This window comes from Mesoplodon mirus (assembly GCF_964341445.2).
Source record: "Mesoplodon mirus genome assembly, chromosome: 9".
Lineage (NCBI taxonomy): Eukaryota > Metazoa > Chordata > Mammalia > Artiodactyla > Ziphiidae > Mesoplodon > Mesoplodon mirus.
The window spans coordinates 61532630-61557967 of record NC_138985.1 but is presented as its reverse complement, the minus strand read 5'-3'; the positions used below and the strand labels follow the sequence as shown (position 1 = coordinate 61557967).

The 25338-nt window shown below is 38.3% G+C and overlaps 1 protein-coding gene and 1 long non-coding RNA gene across 2 annotated transcripts in view; both read right to left on the bottom strand.

The window, feature by feature from the left end:
- Positions 1–25338, bottom strand: part of LOC309810075 — a 352203-nt gene that overhangs the window by 181629 nt on the left and 145236 nt on the right. The gene's annotated exons all lie outside the window — the stretch shown is intronic.
- On the bottom strand, positions 12188–14164 carry LOC309810353 (ATP-dependent RNA helicase DDX3Y-like; the record flags this gene model as incomplete). Its single annotated transcript, XM_082632312.1, is given in 2 exon segments — positions 12188–12364; positions 12368–14164. Coding segments are annotated over 2 exon segments (1974 nt in total).

Genomic DNA, 25338 nt, shown 5'->3' with positions numbered 1-25338 from the left:
GACACATACAAACTCAAAGTGAGGGGACAGAAAAAGATATTCCATGCAAATGGAAATCAAAAGAAACCTGGAGTAGCAATTCTCATATCAGACAAAATAGACTTTAAAACAAAGACTATTACAAGAGACAAGGAAGGACACTATATAATGATCAAGGGATCAATCCAAGAAAAAGATATAACATTGTAAATATTGATGCACCCAACACAGGAGCACCTCAATACATAAGGCAAATGCTAACAGCCATAGAAGGGGAAATTGACAGTAACACAATCATAGTAGGGGACTTTAACACCCCACCTGCACCAATGGACAGATCATCCAAAATGAAAATAAATAAGGAAACACAAGCTTTAAATGATACATTAAATAAGATGGGTTTAATTGATATTTATAGGACATTCCATACAAAAACAACAAAATACACCTTCTTCTCAAGTGCTCATGAAACATTCTCCAGGCTAGATCATATCTTGGGTCACAAATTAAGCCTTGGTTATTTAAGATAATTGAAATTGTATCAAGAATCTTTTCTGGCCACAATGCTCTGAGATTAGAAATCAGTTACAGGAGAAAACACTGTAAAATACAAACATATGGAGGCTAAACAATACGCTACTAAATAACCAAGAGATCACTGAAGAAATCAAAGAGGAAATCAAAAAATACCTAGAAACAAATGACAATGAAAACACAATGACCCAAAACCTACGGGATACAGCAAAAGCATTTCTAAGAGGAAAGTTTATAGCAAATCAATCCTACCTCAAGAAACAAGAAAAATCTCAAATAAACAACCTAACCTTTCACCTAAAGCAATTAGAGAAAGAACATAAAAACCCCAAAGTTAGAAGGAAAGATGTCAAAAATATCAGATCAGAAATAAGTGAAAAAGAAACGACGGAAATGATAGCAAAGATCAATAAAACTAAAAGCTGGTTCTTTGAGAAGATAAACAAAATTGATAAACCACTAGCCAGACTCATCAAGAAAAAAGGGAGAAGACTCAACAACAGAATTAGAAATGAAAAAGAAGAAATAACAACTGATACTGCAGAAATACAAAGAATCATGAGGGATTACTACAAGCAACTCTATGCCAATAAAATGGACAACCTGAGAGAAATAGACAAATTCTTAGAAAAACACAACGTTCTGAAACTGAACCAGGAAGAAATAGAAAATATAAACAGACCAATCACTAACAATGAAATTGAAACTGTGATTAAAAATATTGCAACAAAAAAAAGCCCAGGACCAGTTGGCTTCACAGGTGAATTCTATCAAACATTTAGAGAAGAGCTATCACCTATCCTTCTCAAACTTTTCCAAGATATAGCAGAGGGAGGAACACTCCCAAACTCATATTACGAGGCCACCAGCACCCTGACACCAAAACCAGACAAAGATGTCACAAGAAAAAGAAACCTACAGACCAATATCACTGATGAACATAGATGCAAAAATCCTGAACAAAAATACCAGCAAACCGAATCCAACAGCACATTAAAAAGATCACACACCATGATCAAGTGGGATTTATCCCAGGAATGCAAGGATTCCTCACTATATGCAAATCAATCAATGTGATACACTATATTAACGAAACAAGCTTTCAAAAAAATTCAACACCCATTTATGATAAAAACTCTCCAGAAAGTAGGCATAGAGGGAACTTACCTCCCTTATAAAGGCCATATATGAAAAACCCACAGCCTACATTGTTCTCAATGGTGAAAAACTGAAACCATTTCCTATAAAATCAGGAACAAGACAAGGATGCCCACTCTCACCACTATTATTCAACATAGTTTTGGAAGCATTAGCCACAGCAATCAGAGAAGAAAAAGAAATAAAATGAATCCAAATCAGAAAAGAAGAAGTAAAGCTGTCACTGTTTGCGGATGACGTGATACTATACATAGAGAATCCTAAAGATGCCACCTGAAAACTACTAAAGCTAATCAATGAATTTGGTAAAGTGGCTGTATACAAAATTAATGCACAGAAACCTCTTGCATTCCTATACACTAATGATAAAAAATCTGAAAGAGAAATTAAGGAAACACTCCCATTTACCATTGCAACAAAAAACAATAAAATACCTAGGAATAAACCTACCTAAGGAGACAAAAGACCTGTATGCAGGAATCTATAAGACACTGATGAAATTAAAGATGATACAAATAGATGGAGAGATATACCATGTTCTTGGATTGGAAGAATCAACATTATGAAAATGACTATACTACCAAAAGCAATCTACAGATTCAATGAAATCCCTATCAAACTACCAATGGCATTTTTCACAGAAGTAGAAGAAAAAATTTCACAATTTGTATGGAAACACAAAAGACCCCGAATAGTCAAAGCAATATTGAGAAAGAAAAACGGAACTGGAGGAATCAGACTCCGTGACTTTGGACTACACTACAAAGCTACATCAATCTAGACAGTATGGTACTGGCACAAAACCAGAAATATAGATCAATGGAACAGGATAGGAGGCCCCGAAATAAACCCATGCACATATGGTCACCTTATCTTTGATAAAGGAGGCAAGAATATACAATGGAAAAAAGACAACCTCTTCAATAAGTGGTGCTGGGAAAACTGGACAGCTACATGTAAAAGAATGAAATTAAGAACACTCCCTAACACCATACACAAAAATAAACTCAAAATGGATTAAAGACCTAAATGTAAGGCCAGACACTATCAAACTCTTAGAGGAAGAACACTCTTTGACATAAATCACAGCAAGATCCTTTATGACCCACCTCCTAGAGAAAGGGAAATAAAAACAAAAATAAACAAATGGGACCTAATGAAACTTAAAAGCTTTTGCACAGCAAAGGAAACCATACAAGATGAAAAGACAACCCTCAGAATGGGAGAAAATATTTGCAAAAGAAACAACTGACAAAGGATTAATCTCCAAAATATACAAGCAGCTCATGAAGCTCAATATCAAAAAACAAACAACCCAATCCAAAAATGGGCAGAAGATCTAAACAAACTTTTCTCCAAAGAAGTTATACACATTGCCAACAAACACATAAAAGAATGCTCAACATCATTAATCACCAATCATTAGAGAAATGCAAATCAAAACTACAATGAGGTATCACCTCACACCAGTCAGAATGGCAATCATCAAAAAATCTACAAACAATAAATGCTGGAGAGGGTGTGGAGAAAAGGGAACCCTCTTGCACTGTTGGTGGGAATGTAAATTGATACAGCCACTATGGAGAACAGTATGGAGGTTCCTTAAAAAACTAAAATTAGAACTACCATATGACCCAGCAATCCCACTACTGGGCATATACCGTGAAAAAACCATAATTCAAAAAGAGTCATGTACCACACAATGTTCACTGCAGCTCTACTTATAATAGCCAGGACATGGAAGCAACCTAAATGTCCATTGACAGATGAATGGATAAAGAAGATGTGGCACATATATACAATGGAATATTACTCAGCCATAAAAAGAAATGAAACTGAGTTATTTGTAGTGAGGTGGACGGACCTAGAGTCTGTCATATGGAGTGAAGTAAGTCAGAAAGAGAAAAACAAATACCGTATACTAACACATATATATGGAATCTAAAAAAAAAAAAAAAATGGGGTCTTCCCTGGTGGCGCAGTGGTTGAGAGTCCGCCTGCTGATGCATGGGACACGGGTTTGTGCCCTGGTCTGGGACCATCCCACATGCTGCGGAGTGGCTGGGCCCGTGAGCCATGGCCGCTAAGCCTGCGCGTCCAGAGCCTGTGCTCCACAACGGGAGAGGCCACAACAGTGAGAGGCCCGCATACCGAAAAAATAAAATAAAATAAAATAAGTGGTTCTGAAGAACCTAGGGGCAGGACGGGAATAAAGATGCAGACGTAGAGAATGGACTTGAGGACATTGGTAGGGGGAAGGGTAAGCTGGGACAAAGTGAGAGAGTAACATTGACATATATACACTACCAAAGGAAAAATAGATAGCTAGTGGGAAGCAGCCACATAGCACAGGGAGATCAGCTCGGTGTTTTGTGACCACATAGATGGGTGGAATAGCAAGGGTGTGAGGGAGACGCAAGAGGGAGGGGATATGGGGATATATGTATGCATATAGCTGATTCACTCTGTTATACAGTGAAAACTAACACAACATTGTAAAGCAATTATACTCCAATAAAGATTTAAGAAAAAAAAAGAATGCACATAAAAAGAAAATTAAGATCAGAACCCTACTATACAATAATTATTCTTCAATGTTTCTTTATGCTTGAGTTGATAATTTTGAAAACTATGAATAATTTTCATTCCACAGTATAAACACACTCATTCTTTACAATGGTTCTTTTAGGAATGTTTTAATTGACAAATGAAGGATTATTCAACAAATGATGTTTATCTAGAAAACACACCTGCACTACATTTTAGTTTTCATGTAGAATTGCCCATTTATAGACATATGTCCATTGGCAAATAACTTTAATTCTCTGCAAAAGCCCAGATATGTTTTGCCTACAAAAAGAGAGAATATTCTTTCTTCAAGGTCCATTTTGTCAAGGGTGCAGAAGAGACCCACTTTTATGGACTGAATGTTTGTGTCCCACCAAGGTTCATATGTTGAAACTCTACCTCTCATATGATAGTGTTAGGAGGTAGGGCCTCTGGAAGGTACTTAGAAACAAATGAGGTCATGAGGGGAAAGCCCCCATAAATAGGATTAGTGCCCTTATAAGAGTCAGGAGAGAACTGGCTTCCAACCTGTGCTCTCTGCAATGCGAGCACACTCTGAGAAGTCAGCAGTCTGCAACCTGGAAGAGGGTTCTCACCAGCACTCGACCACGCCGACACCCTGATCTGAGACTTCCAGCCTCCAGAACTGTGAGAAATAAATTTCTGCTGTTTATAAGTCACCCAGTCTTTGGTGTTTTGTTATAGTGGCCGGAACTAAGACACCTATCCAAATTTAAACCAGTTCCTACTGCCTCCTCTTTAGAAGTTTGAACACAGAGTCTGACTCTATAAAAAGAAAAATGTTTCTTTGCTTTTGTTTGCCTGTTTAAAGACATGCATAGTTTTCAAACTTTTTTACAAACATTAGGTGCAAGCTTAACAGTTTCCTTCAACAGCTTGCCAGCAGCTCCGTGTGCCCAGGACTGACCATGCCAGTCCCGAGTGCATTCTTCCTTACTGTCCCTACTTCTTTTCCTATTATCTTGCTTCTTCCCACCCTGTACTACAATAATTTACAAGAAGAGAAGTTTAGATAAATGTATTTATGCTTTAAAAAGAAATTTTCATTTAAATTGATGCGAACGTCAAAGGAAGACAAAAATATCCCCTTTCTACACAGATGAGTAGCTATTTTTCCTCTTAGAATATTTTTTCAGAAAATCTAAAATATGTGAGGCTGGAGATCCTTTTAGATAGCACAGAAAGGAGATGTACTCTGTGCATGAATAAGGAAATTTTTCTGAAACCTCACTTCTTTCTATAATGGAAAGCAGTTGGAAAACAAATTAGCACAATGCATTTTCTTAAGAACATTTTCCTTGAAAAAAAAAATAACTTAATTCAAAGACCTAAGCCTGAATCAAATTTTCTCTTTGATAATCTCTAATTTCACATGCTTCCCTGGGCCTTCTCTCCTATCTGAACCACCTTCCCAGGTTCATCCTCCATGGCGTCATGAGAGGGGGCTACATAAAAAAATAGCCTTTATAGCACCATTCCCTGGTTAAATTAACTCAACAGTACCTAACGCCAGCTTTAGGAAAGCATACAACTCACGTCATTATCTCTTTTCTTTTTAACTTGCCAACCTCATTTGCTCTCTCTGACCTCCTTATACTCCAGCAGTGATGACTTACTTTGATCCATATTAACATACCATAGCGTTTCATGCGCACCATTAATTTGTTCATTCTCTTTGAGTGGAATGAGGCTTTCTTCCTCTGTTTACTTGGTGAGCTCCTATTGATCTTCCAAACCCTTTGTATCAGTCAGAGTTTAATTTGGGAAACAGAATTCACTCCAGGTATGTCAGACAGGAAGGCATTTAATGCAGGGAATGAAATGCCAAGGAAACTGTTGAAAGGATTAGAGGAACACAAGTCAGGGCCACCAATAAGCTTTCAGGTCACAACACTGCAGGTATGATCCAGAAATTGGGAGCTGCTGCTGACAGTCAGAGGTCAGAAAGCTATAAGAACTACTGCCTATGTCACAGCTGCCCCCACAGTCAAGGGGAATGACTTGGCAGTGAAACAAGGAATCTGATCACTATAAAAAACAATGTTTGCTGGATCTTTGTATGTCAGCTGCCATCACTGCCAAAGGAAAAATGACTCCATTCTCTCCTGCTTTGCAAATTTTTCACTAGAGCATTTCACTATACTTTTTAGCCTTCCAGCCGCTATAGGGTATAGGGACATTGAAGAGGAGGAAATAGGTGCTGAGTATCAGTAGATAATAACAGGAATTGTGTCCTCTGTCAAGCTCTTCTTTGGACCCTCCACCCCTAAGAGTCTTGGTTAATCATTCCCTCCACCATATTACCTCTGTTTTTTACTAAGCATGTTCTTCTATTATCTTAGTAGTCCTACCGTATTACAAAATTTGGGGAAACATATATAGTTCATATATTATAAATACCTGATAAGTATTTTATTCATCTTTTTTTTTTTTTTTTTTTTGCGGTATGTGGGCCTCTCACCACTGTGGCCTCTCCCGTTGCGGAGCACAGGCTCCGGATGTGCAGGCTCAGCGGCCACGGCCCACAGGCCCAGCCGCTCCACGGCACGTGGGATCCTCCCAGACCGGGGCACGAACCCGCGTCCCCCGCATCAGCAAGCGGACTCTCAACCACTGCGCCACCAGGGAAGCCCTTATTCATCTTTTTTAAATCCCAAGTGCCTAGCATAGTCTCTGGCACATAATATGTATCCATATTTTATTTCAAATATTATTAAGTAGCACTTTAATTTACAAAAAATATTAACTTTGGAAAGTGAGATTTTCAGTTTCAGTCTCCTCTTCAGTAGACTCAGAAAATACAGAGTTGGAAGGTGGTGACACTGAACTCTCTTGAGATTTCAGTAAATTCTCCTTTTCATAGAAGAATAATGTCTTAGGATGTTATTCAATTAAAAGGCAAATTTGAGGATGCGCTGGTTCTATTAGATATTCTACTCATTGTACTGTCCAGTGATCAATTTGCTCTTCCCACAGGGGATAGAAAATCAGGCATTTTATTGCACTTATTTAAGTTATATTTCATTTATGCATTGGGTTAAATAACCTCTGGGCATGCTTATAAGCCTCACAAGTAAAAACACAGCAAGCAATTTGAGTTTATGTTCTAATATAGATTAAGTATCAAAAGAATATTCAAATAAGATTTAGAACATATTTTTATATTCCACTCACAATAATTTCTTTATTAGAGTGTGGTGGGTAAGGAAGAATGTCTATGTCTAGCTTCTCACACCTCTGGAGTGGGGCAGATTGACTTTCACAATGCAGCCTATGTACAGTCCTGTGATTCTAAACCACAAGTCATGGATTAAGCAAAAAACTCCCAAAGACATACAATATTCCTCTGGACTCCATACAAACACCCAGTTGTCCACTGGAGGCTTGATTTAAGGGAAAACTAAGATATAATAAAACCAGCAATGCCTTTTTAAATACTAAGCAAGTAATGTTTTACTTAAAATTATGTCACATACTAAGAGAATATTATATGGCCCAAGATGAATTTACCTTTTAGTTTCACTTAAATTCAGTAATAAGACTCAAAAGTAAAATGAGACTACTCTAGAGAAAAATTAAGAGCAGACACTGCAGTTATCAGTAAAGAAATTAACTGCAGAGGATATAACTTTCTTCATTAGTTCTTAGGTAATTTTAAGTGCTTCCCTTGACCTTTACAAATGAAGGCAATGAGGTACCTAGAGCTTGTGTTGAGAATACCAAAGAAGCAGAATTCATCAGTGTTATGGTCTAGATGTTTGTGTCCACCCAAAATTCATATATTGAAACCCTAACCCCCAGTGTGGCTGTATTTGGAGATAGGGCCTCTAAGGAAGTAATTAAGGTTAAATGAGGTCATGGGGGCGGTGGGGTGGGGTCGGGAGAGGCTGATCTGATTGGATTAGTGTCCTTATAAGAAGAGACACCAGAGAGCTCAATCTCTCTCTTCCTGCATCACAGAGGAACAGCCAGATGAGGACACAGTAAGAAGGCAGCCATCTGCAAGCCAGGAAGAGAGCCCTCTTCAAAACCAACTAAGCAGACACCGTGATCTCAAACTTCCAGCTTCCAGAACTGTCATAAAATACATTTCTGTTGTTTAAAACAGCCAGTCTGTGGTATTCGGGTATGGCAGCTTAAGCAGACTAATACAATCAGCAAGCCAACTAAGATCCTTCCCCACTCCTGCTGTCACCTACACACATATCGTACCTTCACTGAACAGCTGAAGGCCTCGGTAACAGCATAGGAAAAGCAGGTGAAAAGTACTAAAGTTCTTAGACACTGCTATTAAGGAAAGTACCAAACACATACTTTCTCCCTCTGACATTTCTCACTTAAGGCTACTCCTGATACGGATATTTATATGGATAAAATTAATGTTACACTGATTTCACATGCATAAGAATGTTGCAATAAGACCACCACAGTGTGATTTAGCCACCCAGGAAAACCCTGGGCCATACACCTTTGTTTAGAGCACTGGATTACAAAAATAGAAATGGGATTCTAGGTTCACCGAGAACACAAATCCCACCACATATTTGTAATTACTTTCTGTATATAATGTGTTTAAAATTGTTCTAAATCTTGGCATTGGAATTGATAATAAGAAGTAACACCTTTCAAGTCATTTAATTATAAGCTAAACCTAAGAGGTAGAAACATTCTCACCATTAAGCAAATTAAAACTTGAAGGCATTGGACCCACCATTTCCTGGAAAGAGAATAATTTTGGTGTAACTAGTAAAGGGTATATCCCAATTAAATTGGTTTCCACACCCTGTCTACCTTCTGTCAAAGTTTTGGTCACTTATAAGGACGGCTCTCAGACCTAAGCTATGATCTAAAGTTTAAAACTCTAAATTCAGAAATACCTTTAAATGATCATAAATATTGTGCTGGTTATAAAGCTCTTATCTCTCAGCTCCAAATCTATAATTCTATACTCTTGTAATCCTGAGGCTAAGACTGTGAAAACTACTTTTGTCCTTTGTCAGCTTGCTCCCTGTTTGGTGCAGCCAGTAGTGGTATTCTCTGGGAGAGACTGGAAGGCAGGAGAAGGGGAAAGGGAATCATTCCTTCTTGTTCCCCTCTCTGTTATCTAGTACTGGCTCTTCATCCCAACAGTAGCCATTGGCATTCCTGGAACTAGCTTCATTGCACTCTTCTCAGATGACCTGCAGTACGTGGGTCATGACCCCTGTTCAGTAATCTGAGCCCCAATGTACAGAGTCTGTACTCTTCTAGATTCGGAAAATCCTAACCTCTTTTTTTGTATGCTCCAGCCATTTGAATGGTAGCTACTTTCTACAGTTGTTATGGCTGGACTTTCCCATTTTGCTCTTTCAGCTTTACTTAACCAACCCCCTAGATTAGACTTTCTTTGTTGAAATACCTAGTGTGGTTCCTGTTTTCCTGACTGGACTTTCACCAATACATATACGGAAATTGACATTTAAATTTTAGGAAGGTGCACTCAAGTAAAACTTATTTCAAATTCCAACTACATTATTCAATATCCAAAACTATCTCAAGCACAAATGGATTATGTACGTAAAAGACTACTTTCCTTTAGAATCATATTTTTTTTGTATTCAACTCTTTATTTTAGTAAAACCAGAAAAAACACAGAACATGCAGTGCTAGCATCTAAAACTAATACTTTAAGCAATTACTAAACTTACAGTGACTTGAGCTTTGATGTTTACATATAGCAAATTTAATTCCATTCTTATTTACTGAAAATATTGCTGGCTGACAAAACTGAATGTAAAAGTCACTGATTATGGCAATACACAAAGATAACCACATGTTTGAGAACTGCAATTTGCCAGACACTGAAAACCAAACAAAACAAAGTATGTACTAAATAAAACTCTGAGAACCTTTGAAAACGTGGACATTTCTTATCAGTGTTTAGAAGTGTTTCGTTAATATTTTAAGACAAAGGTATCAAAACCTTGTCATGTTGTAATTTCAAGTTGCCAATTTTGCCTTACATTTTGTCAGAAAGTTATAGCTACCTACATTGCCAATGCTGGGTCTGCTTAATTTGACTCAAGTTTAATAGGACTTAACATTAAAAGCTCACACTACCCTGAAATGTTTTATTTCACATACAGTGACATTCAACATTCAAGTGCCAGTGTTTTTGTACTTTTGGTCAATTTTCTTTAAACTTCCAAAGAATCACTTTTATGCTTACAAAAATAAACATTTGTCAAAATGTTCAATAAATATTACACAAACTAGTAGCAAAAAGTATCTAAAACCTGTCGTGTGCAAATAGTTTTCTTCTCAACTATCATTCCATGGTCCCAAATAAAATTTTAGAATCTAGTTCTTACCATGCTGCATTCAACAATTTCCAAGAGACAAAATAAGATTGGAAATTTAAGGACACGCACACAGACATATATATAAAATTCTCTGAACATGCAATAAAATAAGTATTTTGTAAAAACGTATGGGCAAAATGTACAAGAGTCTAAATCTATACTAGTTGAAATAGCACCGTAACAAATGACCTCAATACTGTCAATGCACCTACAATAAAGTTTTAGAACAAGGCACAATACGCTTGAGAATCTATTGCACTTTAAGAAATTTTTGCCTTCTGAAGCCATTGTAAAGATCAGCCTATAAAGATCACTATATTCCAACCACAAAATCAGCACAGAATTCCAAGCGGCAGAGGCATTTTTAGTTGGTGAACAATCATCTTTGGCCAAATTTAGCAGAAAGTGACTATAAATACAATGGAAACCTATGCAACTAAAATACATTAAAACTGCACTATATAAAAATAACACCTTGTGCAGTTTAGTACATATTTCCAACCTGTGTGATCTCAAGGATTTCAGCATTTGTTGTTACTCTGATTTACAAACTCTACAAGTGTAAGTCATTTTAACATTTCAACACAGCCTAAACAGAATAAAGAGAATCTGCATTAAAATAAAAGCCTGCTGCACAATCCCTCCTGCTCATATCCTCTTGACCAAAAAACATCAACACTAGCATGCATTAAAGACCAAACTCCAAGCAGGCCCTTAAAAGGACTGGTCACTGGCATGGTCAGCCATTTTACCATCTCAATTTTATTTATGGCAGGCATTAAAAACATCTAATTAGATAAAATTTCCCCTAAACACTTTTGTTATCCAAACTTTTAAACTTTTCCTATAATATGCCCACATTTGCCTAGCTTAGAATAAGCTAAACATTAATAGAGGAACTGCTGTATTTACTTGCATTAACTTCGAAGAGTGCTTTGAAAAACATATGGATGTACTCATAGATGCCACCTCATCATGACTGGAACGGCTTATTTAAAGATTAGAAGTGCCTATCCAGGATAGAGTGAGCAAGTCAGAACTTCAACTTAGTACAGGTTGCCACATTAGAAACTAATTCTGCTGTAAGATGTTTCCCTCCCCACTCTGCAAGTTATCAAAAGTCCTAATGCAGGATACTATCCAAGATTTTTTCTTTATAATATCTACAGATGAATTGATGATTCCTGTTAAGTTGTATCACACCTGTGTGCCAAGGTTTGATTTTAGCTCAAGTTCAGTTGATTTACTTTGTCAAAACAATAGAAAACTCGAGCATTACTGAGCCAACAGGACATCAAAATAATAAGTTGCCTAAAGTTAAAGTCACAGTATATTAACAAACAAATGATCCTCAGTCACAAAATTATAAATGCAGTTTGGGATGGAAACAAGCAGGAGGGGAGTTAGTCCAAACTACAGCAATTAAGTTTTCAAACCAACTTCTTAATAGGGTTGTTGACTGTTCCTTTTTCTTCCTTTGGCTTTGAGCTCCCTTGAATTTTCAGGAGAATCACAGTTGGTAATGTACTGCTAGTTCTTGAAGCTACACGGTATATAGTCTGGCTAAGTTACATGTGGTTTCCATATTAGCTCCACCAGTCAACCCCCTGAGAACTGCAATTTCCTCCATATCCATCACTACTATAGAAGCCTCCATAGCCACCTCCACCAAATCCTCTGCTGCTGCCATGACCACCTCCACCACTGCAGCTGCTGCTTGCATGACTACTACTAAAGCTAGAACTGCCAGAACCGCTACTTTGTCAATAGTCTCGGGCACCAAATCCTCCACTGAGTCTCTCAGAATGCCCACGACTGCTACCCTTATAGTGGTGTTCATAAGCCATATTTTCTAACCAAGATGGCACTTCTTGTTTAGCTTCAATAAGAAGATCCAACAAATCCTCTGTGATATTTATATTTCTTTCATTGAAAAATAAGGTGGCCAGACCAAGGTTTCCTATACATCCTGTACAGCCAATCCGATGTACATACTCCTCAATATCACTTGGCAAATTAAAATTGATAACATGTTTCACATTTGAAATGTCTAGTCCTCTTGCTGCCACAGCAGTAGCCACTAGAATCGGGCTTTTTCCTGAGCAGAACTGGTGAAGGGCTTCCTCTCTATCTCTCTGTGATCGGTCTCCATGGATACTGGTACAAGCATATCCTTCATGGTATACGAAATCTTCCAGAGAATCAGCACCCTTTTTGGTCTCCACAAAAACTAAAGTCAGTGAATTCTTCCCGATTGCATTTAAGAGGTCAAGTAGAAATGACCGTTTATCTGACTCTTCTACCCAAACTACTTTCTGTGTGATGTTCTCAGAGGTAGTGCCAACTCTACCTATGGCCAGAAATATATATTCATCCAAGAAATCACGAGCAAGCATCTGAATTTCCTTAGGAAAAGTAGCACTAAACATCATGGTGTGGCGGACACCCTTTGGTGGCACAGTATCTTCTTCAACTATACGACGTATTTGAGGTTCGAACCCCATATCCAGCATCCTATCAGCTTCATCCAACACTAAGTATTTGCAGAAATCTAACCCAATCTTTCCTCTTTCCATCATATCCACCAGGCGTCCTGGAGTGGCGACTAACAAGTGACATCCATGTTCTAAGTCTTGAAACTCCTGACCAATATCAGCACCACCATATACCACACAAGGACGAACTCGAGACCGGTATGAAAATTTTCTGGCTTCCTCATAGATCTGTATAGCCAATTCTCTTGTTGGGGCTAAAACCAAGGAGACTGGATATTGTTTACGGCGTCCATACCTTCCATTTTCCTTCACAGCCTTTAAAGCCTCACCTGGACCATCTGTATAAATTTGACTCAAGGTGGGCAAAAGAAATGCTGCAGTTTTTCCAGACCCTGTTTGGGCACAAGCCATCAAGTCTCTTTTTCCTTTAATAATAGGAATGGCATGTTTTTGCACTGGAGTAGGACGAGTGTAACGAGTAAGCTCAATGTTACCCATGATAATTTCTCCCATCTCAACATCACTGAAACTTTCAATATGTGGAGGACAGTTATTGCCAGTTGCCTCTACTGGTATATCAGCGTATTTCTCAAAGTTAATCCCAGTGTTTCCTCCAGAAAAGAGTTCCTGCTCCAAGCGTTCACTTGGTGGAAGTGGTTTTGACCAACCATCTTCATCTGACTTGTGACACCAACGACTGTGTCCACTACGTTCAAATTTGCCAAAGCCAGTTCTGTCACCACGACTGCCGATACCATCATAGTCATTCCATCCACGATCATCAAACCTTCCCCTTGATCCACTTCCTCGATCACTGAAGTAACTGGACTTTCCTCTTGAATCTCTAGACCCGAAACTGCTGTAGGCATCCTTGTCTTTACTACAACTCCACCCTGAACTGTCCTTATCATAAAATCCTTTAGATGCTTCCCTGTTCCTTAAGTGAGGAGGTATATAGCGCCCTTTGCTTGCTGTACTTCCTCCTCCACTCTGATTATCAGGGGAGTTCATGTCTAGACCAGAAAACTGCTGATCTAGCCCGAGCTCATTTCCCGGCACATGACTCATGCCTGAAGAGAAGTGGGAACTCCCGGTCTCCTACTGCAGGTCTAGCGTATCCGGCCAGGCCGAAAGAGACCCAACTCCTAGAATCATATTTTGCCTATACAGTTCAAACAAGCATAGGTCTGGGGATTTTCTAGACAGAGGTGGAATTAAACAATATATTTCATTCAGTACATGAAACAGTTAACTCTGCTGGCAATGCCTAAAAAAAGAGTAAAAGCAAAGGAGAGTTTTACTTTTGACATTGACTAATTTTTTTATTGATCATTTTTCTTCTGCATTTTACCTTTTTAGAACTTCATGCTCTTGAGGCAGTTTTCTGTTTTCTTACACTGTTATTGATAGGATTACCAGCACTGTCATGTTAATTGCCTAACACAGTCTCTGTCACACAGTAGGTAACCAATAGTAGGCAGACATTAACTGACCAATACTGGCCTCAAGTTTCTCCTCTCTGAGATGGTGAAAATAATGAACTAGTATGGTTCAAGCCATGCAGCAGTTTGGTCCAGGTCTTCTTTGTATTGACTGTCCATGCCTTCACGAACATAACACAAGCTTATGCTTTGACCCACATAGTGCAGGAGAACACTGGGGTCATCCTTACAGAATACGGGTCATGCCACCAAAATTGGTTTCAAACTAAAATAACAAATCTTTTATTTATATTTATCAAACACAGTGGAAAAGAAAGAGGATCCTATCAACATCTTTTTTATCACCATTTTCCTCTTCCACTTCTGCTCTCATGTAAGGATTGTGCTCCAACCCACTCCTGCCCCACAACAACAAAAAAACTTCTTCCAGAAGTGTCTGTCTAGTTTCTTTTCTTCCTGATTCTCCATCACAAAATCTCAAATACTGACTGTCCAACATAACCCACTTTGGAAAGCCTACGTGGGGAAAAAATTGAGCAAGTCAAGCCAGAATATATTTGAAGCGAGTGGGGAGAAGAAATTCAAGGAACTTATACCAGATAACTTATATCCTTCTGTTCTTGTTAACCCTGCGTAGGTTGCATGGTGCTAAAGTTCTGTGCTTCTGTAGATTGAGGGTTCCAAATGCATCTGTCCCTTATAACAGTGAAATCCTCTCTCCAGAAGTAACATTTTTCTAGCACTAACAAGACAGAATGGGGATTTAGAACTTATTTTTGTGAAGAAAGTTACATCTGTTTAGAGTGGTAGCTTCCATTTGTGTGGCTCCATGGCACCTCCATGTACCACTGTACCATCTTCTGCCATCTTCCCAGGCAGTAAGTCACGAAAGATATTACTGTTTATTCACTTCACACTCAGCATGCTGTGAGTCACATTAGCTTAAATACACAGACTTAAGAATCAGGAGACAGAGTTATAATTCATTTTTTGTCAACAAATTCATGATAATTTGTAGGGAACGGTATTTGTGCTCAGTTTCACCATGAAGACTAAAAACGGAAAAAATTGCCTCTTCCACCTTTCACTAAATCACATATGTGAAATATCTAAAATATATACAACATGAAAAACAGAGTGCACATACATTAAGTAGCCATTGGTTTCTTGCTTGAAATATAAAGCAAAAGTATATGGAACGTAAAGTATGGTAGAAAGAGTAAAATTCGTAGCTGTTGAGGCGAAATAAGCAACATAATTCCCAAGAGAAATGAACATGTCAAATAACCAAGAAAGAGGGCAGAGACATTATTACAGCAAGAAAAGGGGAGAAAGCACTGAAACTAAAATGCTGAATGCAAAGACACCTAGGAATAATGAAGAGGAAAAGGTTCTAATGTAGCATTGCCAGAGTAGGAGGTTTAACAGCTTTTTGTCATTTTACTTTTAACCTTTTATTGAATTACCTGTAGAAAGTTCTTATCCCAAAACAGATTAAAAAAATAATTTGTACACAGATCAAACCCATAGCAGTCTATGTCACCATCTCCAAATTCTGAGAGTCAATCTCTCCTTTTAAGAAAGAAAAACAAAATGCATCACAGCTCCTTCTGATAATCTCACACATTGGGTCATTTTTATTTTACTTTGTTTTACTCTGTTTTGTTTTCATGTGAAAGTCTCTCACCAAAATTAATCACAGGACATTGTCCAGGTATATTTTAGTTCTCTCTGAAGGGATGAAACAGCCAACCCATAATAAGGCTTGGTCAAGGCCAAGCATAGCTACAAATGCTATGGCATACTTTGGAAAGCCACCTCAATCCGTGTCATTGCTCACAGACAGTGATAAAGTACAAAAACACTGCTATCTGAGTAATAGCTAGTTACTGCATCACTCTTTACTGCAGAATGTTGTCCTTCATCAGTGTCAGTCCAAAATCAATTGGTTAGGACACAGCCCCAGATATAAGCTCCCTTTTGCTTTCTGATTCACTGTATTACAACAATTCTGTTTGTTTGTTTGTTTGCTCCTCCACCTTGATTTGCAAGATAGAACTGCAAAAATCAGTTGGAAACTTCAACTTACGCACAACTAGCTGGAAATCATTTCTTTGATGCTGATGTAGTGTCAGTGAAAATGATGGTTTAAAAAAAAAGAAAAACTACTACTCACTTCAGAGAAAAAAGAAATACCCTCAAGAGCTATGTTCAAGTACAATAGAAAGGTTGAATTATTGAAATTCTTTTGTAGATAACCTGAGAGATAGTGGAAGAATATTTATAAATCGGGCCTTAGAAAAGTGCTAATAACCTCAGCACTGTCTCACAGTGCACGATTATGAAACTCTAACTTTTAAAAGGAAAAATAAAAGTACTGAGAGCTTATTAATGACAGTAAGAGGCAATATTGGTACTTAGAATTTAACAAACCAAAGGCAAATCCAAACTTTGAAATCCATCCCAGGCAATAACCATCAATTGGTTAAGAAAGGTATCACCAAAGTTCTAGACCCATGTCAGAGGCACACCACAAAGGGATACCCATTTTCCAACTGCCACTCTCCCTAAATCCCTTCCTCAACTCCTACTGCAGCCTATGCCACAACGTGAGGGTCCTGTTGCTTGGTATCACCATTATCTACCTAGGATTGATTCTGAGTCAACAAAATTTTATACAGGAGATTCCTGCAGACCGATTTCACTGACGAACATTACTCCAGTTGGGTTCAAGTAGAAAAGATGCTTTTATTCATTCTGTATGATGCCAAACAAGAAAGAGAGCGATGCTGAGTCCAGGAAACCACAGCTAGGATAGGGAAACATTGCCATTGAGCAAAATACTATGGCAGGCAAATTTTGAACATCTGAATTTTTGTTCCTCTCCCTATCTTTTCCCCTTCCCCTTCCCCAACTCAAAGAGAAAGTGGAGCCTGTACTTCTTTACCTCAGGGAAGATATGTGACACGGATTCTTTGAAAAAAGTAAGACCAACGGAGAAAAGAGAAACTTACAGGAAGTGGTAGAACTGTCTCTTAAACTAACAAAAAAGGTTCTCCAAACTGCGAAAAAGAGAAGTCAGGGGATGCCTCCAGAGATGGAAACCTGTTCACCGCTCACTAAAAATGTGGCAAGAGCTCAGAGGGAAAGGCTAGTTGGTACAGGTTGTTGGGGTCAGTCTTGGTACAAAAGAACAGAGAAAAGAGCAGAGGCACTCATCTCCTGTGCCAACTGTGGCAACAGAGGTCATCCAACCTTTTTCAAGTTTCCCACTGGAACTCATGGATAGAAGTGAGGGCTTTATGGCGGCAGCACCTCAAGGGGAAACCATGCAGCTCCTGTCAAGATCAGGGCAAAAATGCAGATAACATGTTCTTTCATGACTCCTGTGACCAAGATTTTTCACATGGAGTGTAGTGATCCGCTGCTCACTGGGATGCCAAAAGGCGTGTGGCCATGTCAAATATGTCAACCTAGGGGAAAAGGACAAAAATTTCTACAGAAGGTGGCACAGATAAAATGGCACTATACTAATCCATTAGGACATTTAAAAAAAAAAAAAAAAAGGTTAAAGAAACAAAACATGGTGTCAAAAGTTGCCTTCAGCAAAGTTCAAACAGGCCCCAGAAGGGGTCAGACACATAATATCACTCTCTCCAGCCAATCAGCATTGTCGTCAGAAGAAAGATATTTAGACTGAATAGGCAGCTTGGACGTCCACCGAGATGCCAGTGTTCCCTTGAAGTTCAATAAGAAAAGGAAAGGCCTCATAGATGGCCTGACCAAATTCTGTGCCCCTTCCCCTGATGGTCAGAAACCTGGAGAGGGAGTGGTAGACTACTCTAAGCAACAGAGAATCAGGAAAAGGGGCCACAGAAAATCAAGAACATCAGATTGGCCCACAGACAATCAGGATGACAGGGATGGCAAACAAGAAAGGGAGGAATGGCTTTTGGGGAGCCAGAAAATCATGACTGAGAAAAATATGGTATTGTTTCGTGATATCCAGGAACAAGCACTGCAGGTAAAGTTGGATATTCAGATTGGACAATCAAACAAATTGCTCATGGATGAGAAACAGAGGATTAATTATATTGTGGGTAAAGCAGTAGCAGCAATTTATCTATCAGTGTAGGTTGTGCATATACAAAGTTCTGCTGGTTAAGGTGTCCCTTTCAAACCCATGATAACTGCTTTGGTTTTGCAAATAAATTCATTGCCTTGACTACCAGTATTAAATGAGCTTGGTTTCTTTATTTTCTGTCTTATAAGTTCAGTAAATGTGTTTCTCTGTTAAAAAAAAAAATTATGGCAGGACCTCAGATGGGAAAGCCAACTGGTACAGGTTGTGGGGTAAGGTGCCATACCTGAGAACATCATACACCAAGGTGGGCACTGAAGCAGGAGAGAAGTGGAGGGGAAGGCAGGAAGGACTCGGTAGATGGAGATAATACTTTCTCTGTTAGCACACAGGTGAAAAACCAATATAGTCACAATTATCCTTCACAAAGCCTTTAATTGCCCAATAGGTCCAGTCTGCAAACATAATCTCTCAGTAAATCCAAATCAGACAGCTTGGGACTTCCCTGGTGGCACAGTGGTTAAGAATCCACCTGCTAATGCAGGGGACATGGGTTCCAGCCCTGGTCCGGGAAGATCTCACATGCTGCAGAGCAACTAAGCCCATGCACCACAACTACTGAGCCTGCACTCTAGAGCCTGTGAGCCACAACTGCTGAGCCTATGTGCCACAACTACTGAAGTCTGTATGCCTAGAGCCCATGCTCCACAACAAGAGAAGCCACCGCAATGAGAAGCCTGTGCACTGCAACAAAGAGTAGCCCCTGCTCACCACAACTAGAGAAAAGCCCGTGCACAACAATGAAGACCCAATGCAGTCAAAAATAAATAAACAGATAAATTAAAAACAAACAAACAAATCAGTCAGCTTTCTTCCAACACTGGAACAGATCATGATTTCTTCCACTGAGCCCCTGATTAAGGACCTGGACTGCAGCAAGGGGTGATGTTGTACAAAAAACACCCATCCAATGCACATTCAGCTCATCTAGGTGCTCACACTTGGGAAACTGAAACTGAATGATGAAGCAGCAGAGATACAACCTCCATTTCACTCTCACTCCCAGTGTCACCTTCTTGAGTTCCACAGAATTGAGGAGAATGGTTTATCTCACCTTTTCTCTGACAACAGAGAGTTGAATTTTACTGAACTACATAAAAGACTCCAACTAGATGAAAAGACAAATCCAGTAAGCAAGAACCTCAGTGGGGAGAAAACTTCCCCAATAACCTATGTTATCGTGTGGTTATTATGGGATATGCAGAATCATGGGTCATGTTTTTGTGCAGAAAGTAGAGAAGAAGGTTGAGAATTTGGAGGTGATTACATCTCAGAGACAGAATATGATAAGAAGGGAATGAGCTTTAGAGCTAAAGTGACTTAAGGTCAAATGGTAGATCTCAGTTCCCCTGTGTTCCATATGTGATTTAGGTGACTTACTTAATCTCTTTGTTCCTCACTTACCTTATCTGTGACAATGAAATAATGGGGCAGAGGGGCGTGGGAAGGGGGATGCAGACCAGTAACAAATTTGAAAATACACAAACTAAACAAAATTGATAAACCATTATCCAGACTCATCAAGAAAAAAAGGGAGAAGACACAGATCAATAGAATTAGAAATGAAAAAGGAGAGGTAACAACTGACACTGCAGAAACACAAAGGATTATGAGAGTTCTACAAGCAACTATATGCCAATAAAATGGACAACCTGGAAGAAATGGACAAATTCTTAGAAAAGCACAAACTTCCAAGACTGAACCAGGAAGAAATAAAAAATATAAACAGACCAATCAATTTCACTGAAATTGAAACTGAGATCAAAAATCTTCCAACAAACAAAAGCCCAGGACCAGATGGCTTCACAGGCGAATTCTATCAAATATTTAGAGAAGAGCTAACACCTATCCTTCTCAAACTCTTCCAAAATATAGCAGAGGGAGGAACACTCCCAATCTCATTCTATGAGGCCACCATCACCCTGACACCAAAACCAGACACAGATGTCACAAAGAAAGAATACTACAGGCCACTATCACTGATGAATATAGATGCAAAAAACCTCAATAAAATACTAGCAAACAGAATCCAACAGCACATTAAAAGGATGATACACCATGATCAAGTGGGGTTTATCCCAGGGATGCAAGGATTCTTCAACATATGCAAATCAAACAATGTGATAAACCATATTAACAAATTGAAGGAGAAAAACCATATGATCATCTCAATAGATGCAGTAAAAGATTTTGACAAAATTCAACACCCACTTATGATAAAAACCCTGCAGAAAGTAGGCATAGAGGGAACTTTCATCAACATAATAAAGGCCATATATGACAAACCCACAGCAAACATCGTCCTCAATGGTGAAAAACTGAAACCATTTCCACTAAGATAAGGAACAAGACAAGGTTGCCCACTCTTACCACTATTATTCAGCATTGTTTTGGAAGATTTAGCCACAGCAATCAGAAAAAAAAGAAATAAAAGGAATCCAAATTGGAAAAGAAGAAGTAAAGATGTCAGTGTTTGCAGATGACATGACACTATACATAGAGAATCCTAAAGATGCTACCAGAAAACTACTAGAGCTAATCAATGAATTTGGTAAAGCAGCAGGATACAAAATTAATGCACAGAAACCTCTTGTATTCTTATGCATTAATGATGAAAAATCTGAAAGAGAATTTAAGGAAACACCCCATTTACCATTGAAACAAAAAGAATAAAATACCTAGGCATAAACCTACCTTAGGAGACAAAAGATCTGTATGCAGGAATCTATAAGACACTGATGAAAGAAATTAAAGATGACACAAACAGATGGAGAGGTATACCATGTTCTTGGATTGGAAGAATCAACATTGTGAAAATGACGATATTATCCAAAGCAATCTACAGATTCAATGCAATCCCTGTCAAACAACCAATGGCATTTTTCACAGGACTAGAACAAAAAATTTCACAATTTGTATGGAAACACAAAAGACCCCGAATAGCCAAAGCAATCTTGAGAAACAAAAATGGAGCTGGAGGAATCCGAACTGCCTGACTTCAGACTATACTACAAAGCTAGAGTAATCAAGACAGTATGGTACTAGCACAAAAACAGAAATATAGATAAATGGAACAGGATAGAAAGCCCAGAGATAAACCCATGCACATATGGTCACCTTATTTTTGATAAAGGAGGCAAAAATATAAGATGGAGAAAAGACAGCCTCTTCAATAAGTGGTGCTGGGAAAACTGGACAGGTACATATAAAAGAATGAAATTAGGACACTCCCTAACACCATACGCAAAAATAAACTCAAAATTGATTAAAGACCTAAATGAAGGCCAGACACTATCAAACTCTTAAGAGGAAAATATAGGCAGAACACTCTATGACATAAATCACAGCAAGATCCTTTTTGACCCACCTCCTAGAGAAATGGAAATAAAAACAAAAATAAACAAATGGGACCTAATGAAACTTAAAACTTTGCTTTTGCACATCAAAGGAAAACATAAACAACATGAAAAGACAACCCTCAGAATGGGAGAAAATATTTGAAATTGAAGAAACTGACAAAGGATTAATCTCCAAAATTTACAAGCAGCTCATGCAGCTCAATATCAGAAAAACAAACAATCCAATACAAAAATGGGCATAAGAACTAAATAGACATTTCTCCAAAGAAGATATACAGATTGCCAACAAACATATGAAAGGATGCTCAACATCATTAATCATTAGAGAAATCAAATCAAAACTATGAGGTAACACCTCACACTGGTCAGAATGGCCATCATGAAAAAATCTACAAACAGTAAGTGCTGGAGAGGGTGTTGGGAAAAGGGCACCCTCGGGGCTTCCCTGGTGGCACAGTGGTTGAGAATCTGCCTGCTAATGCAGGGGACACGGGTTCGAGCCCCAGTCCGGGTAGATCCCACATGCCACGGAGCGGCTGGGCCTAATAAGCCATGGCCGCTGAGCCTGTGCATCCGGAGCCTGTGCTCCACAACAAAAGAGGCCGCAACAGTGAGAGGCCCGTGCGCTGCGATGAAGAGTGGCCCCCACTTGCCACAACTAGAGAAAGCCCTCGCACAGAAATGAAGACCCAACACAGCCAAAAATAAATAAATAAATAAATAAATTTTTAAAAAAAAAGAAAAAGAAAAGGGCACCCTCTTGCACTGTTGGTGGGAATGTAAATTGATATAGCCACTATGGAGAAAAGTATGGAGGTTCCTTAAAAAACTAAAAATAGAACTACCATATGACCCAGCTATCCCACTACTGGGCATATACCCTGAGAAAACCATAATTCAAAAAGAGTCATGTACCACAGTGTTCATTGCAGCACTATTTACAATAGCCAGGACATGGAAGCCTAAGTGTCCATAGACAGATGAATGGCTAAAGAAGATGTGGCACATATATACAATGAAATATTACTCAGCCATAAAAAGAAACGAAATTGAGTTATTTGTAGTGAGGTGGATGGACCTGGAGTCTGCCATACAGAGTGAAGTCAGAAAGAGAAAACCAAATACCGTATGCTAACACATATATATGGAATCTTAAAAAAAAAAAAAAAAAAAGGTTCCGAAGAACCCAGGGCAGGACAGGAGTAAAGATGTAGAGAATGGACTTGAGGACACGGGGAGGGGGAAGGGTAAGCTGGGATGAAGTGAGAGAGTGGCATGGACATATATACACTACCAAATGAAAAAGAGATAGCTAGTGGGAAGCAGCCACATGGCACAGGGAGATCAGCTTGGTGCTTTGTGACCACCTAGAGGGGAAGGATAAGGAGGGTGTGAGGGAGATGCAAGAGGGAGGAGATATGGGGACATATGTATATGTATAGCTGATTCACTTTGTTATAAAGCAGAAACTAACACACCATTGTAAAGCAATTATACTCTAATAAAGGTGTTAACAAAAAAAGGAAAATACACAAACTATATACCATAGCTTAATCCCTGGAATGTATCAACTGTTGATGTTTTTCCACAGTACTCTCCCCTCAGCAACTATTTCACTGCTATTCTTTTTTTATTGAAATTCAGAGAATGTCATTTTAATTTTCTAATGCTTGCTATAATAATGCTTGCAATGGCTTAGGCTCCAGGAAAAATTTATAAAATCTTGTTATACATTCAAGTCATTTTATATCAAAAATTTTAATTCATTTTCTTCAAAAACTTCTCAGAACCTCTTAGCTGGTAGCTATAAAGCAAATAAAAGAGGCACGGAACAAAGTACTTCAATAAAAATTGGATTTACTTTTAAAAAAGAAAGGTTTTAATCTTCCTTAATTGGCCCTTAGATGTAGATAATTTCCAAGGACATTTTATAGACTAAAAGATCACAGTAAAGTCTTTCCTTAGAGTAATCAAGATTTGATGATCCTTTAGGAGAACAGGAATCATTAAAAACAGCAAAGAGAAAGGAGTTATTAGATATGGAAAATTAAGGTCTCCAATATATTAAAGTAAGCAATGAAGGCCTACAGATTCCAGCAAGTGGAAGATAACATTTTCACTGCACATTTCTTTAAAAGAAGATAAAGATCATTGAATCAATATATCATTGAAGAGATTATTATTTTGTACAAGCTGAAGGTTGGTACAGGTCATTCCCACTAAGCAAACAGAACTTGTTAATTTAATCTGACAGACTTGGCAGTGAAACCAAACAGGAATTTAATCAGCAGGAGAAGGTGGTGAGCTTCTCTGAAAATTGAATGATTGCTGTGCAAACAGTAAATATCATTATGGAAGGGTGAGGAAAGAAAAAGAGCACCCCTCTCATGGTTTTCATTGAGTTCATCAAACATAATAAATGATTCCAAATAAACCATTTCTAGGACTGCAACTTAATGTTACTTTTACTAGAAAGTTAAATTTTATAGTTTTTCAGTCTCTCACCTTAAATACTGTTTTTAAGCTGCAAGGTTAGAAAATGAAGGATTATTTTCAGTTTCTCATCTCAATGTGTCAGCGCTCTTGATGCCAACGTGAAGGCTTGTTAGCACAGAGACTAATACAGAGACAAGGCTAAGATGTAACATTAGGTATTTTAGTTCAACATTAATTGCTTTAACCATCCTCAAAAGAGCATTTTTAAAGGATGTATATTGTTGCCAAAGGATAAATAAAACTGACTTACTCCCTCCCCAATTCCTTGCACTTAAATGAAATTACCATCAAAGCTTATTCAGAATCTTTCCCACTTCCTGTTATCACAGTTTTCAACTTCGCCTTATCCTTTCTTTCTTTCCTTCTCATTTCAGTCTCTACTCTATTTACAGGTTCTCCTTATTTCTAGTCTAGTCTCCTTGAAACCCTGTTTTGAAAGCATAATCTTTTGGAAGTCTCATGTTGAATAGGACATGTAAGTATACAGTATATCGAAAACAAACAAAAAGAACTGTCTCGATGGTGTTTTTTCTCTCTAGCTATGAAAACAGTGTTTTCATTAAACCAGTAAATTCATTATCTCATGAAACCTCAATAAACAAATGTCAATTGGTGTTTCCCAAGAGTGACTAACAAAAATAAATCATGTGATAAGTGGCCAAAAAAGACATGGAAGATAATTTTAATGCTCAATTATTAAAAGTAAGTGATAAACTTATTTAGAAACTCTAGAAGAAGTTTCTCTAGCTTCATGGAAAACTAGACCAAGAGATAATGAGATAATGAAGAACCATATTATGTTAA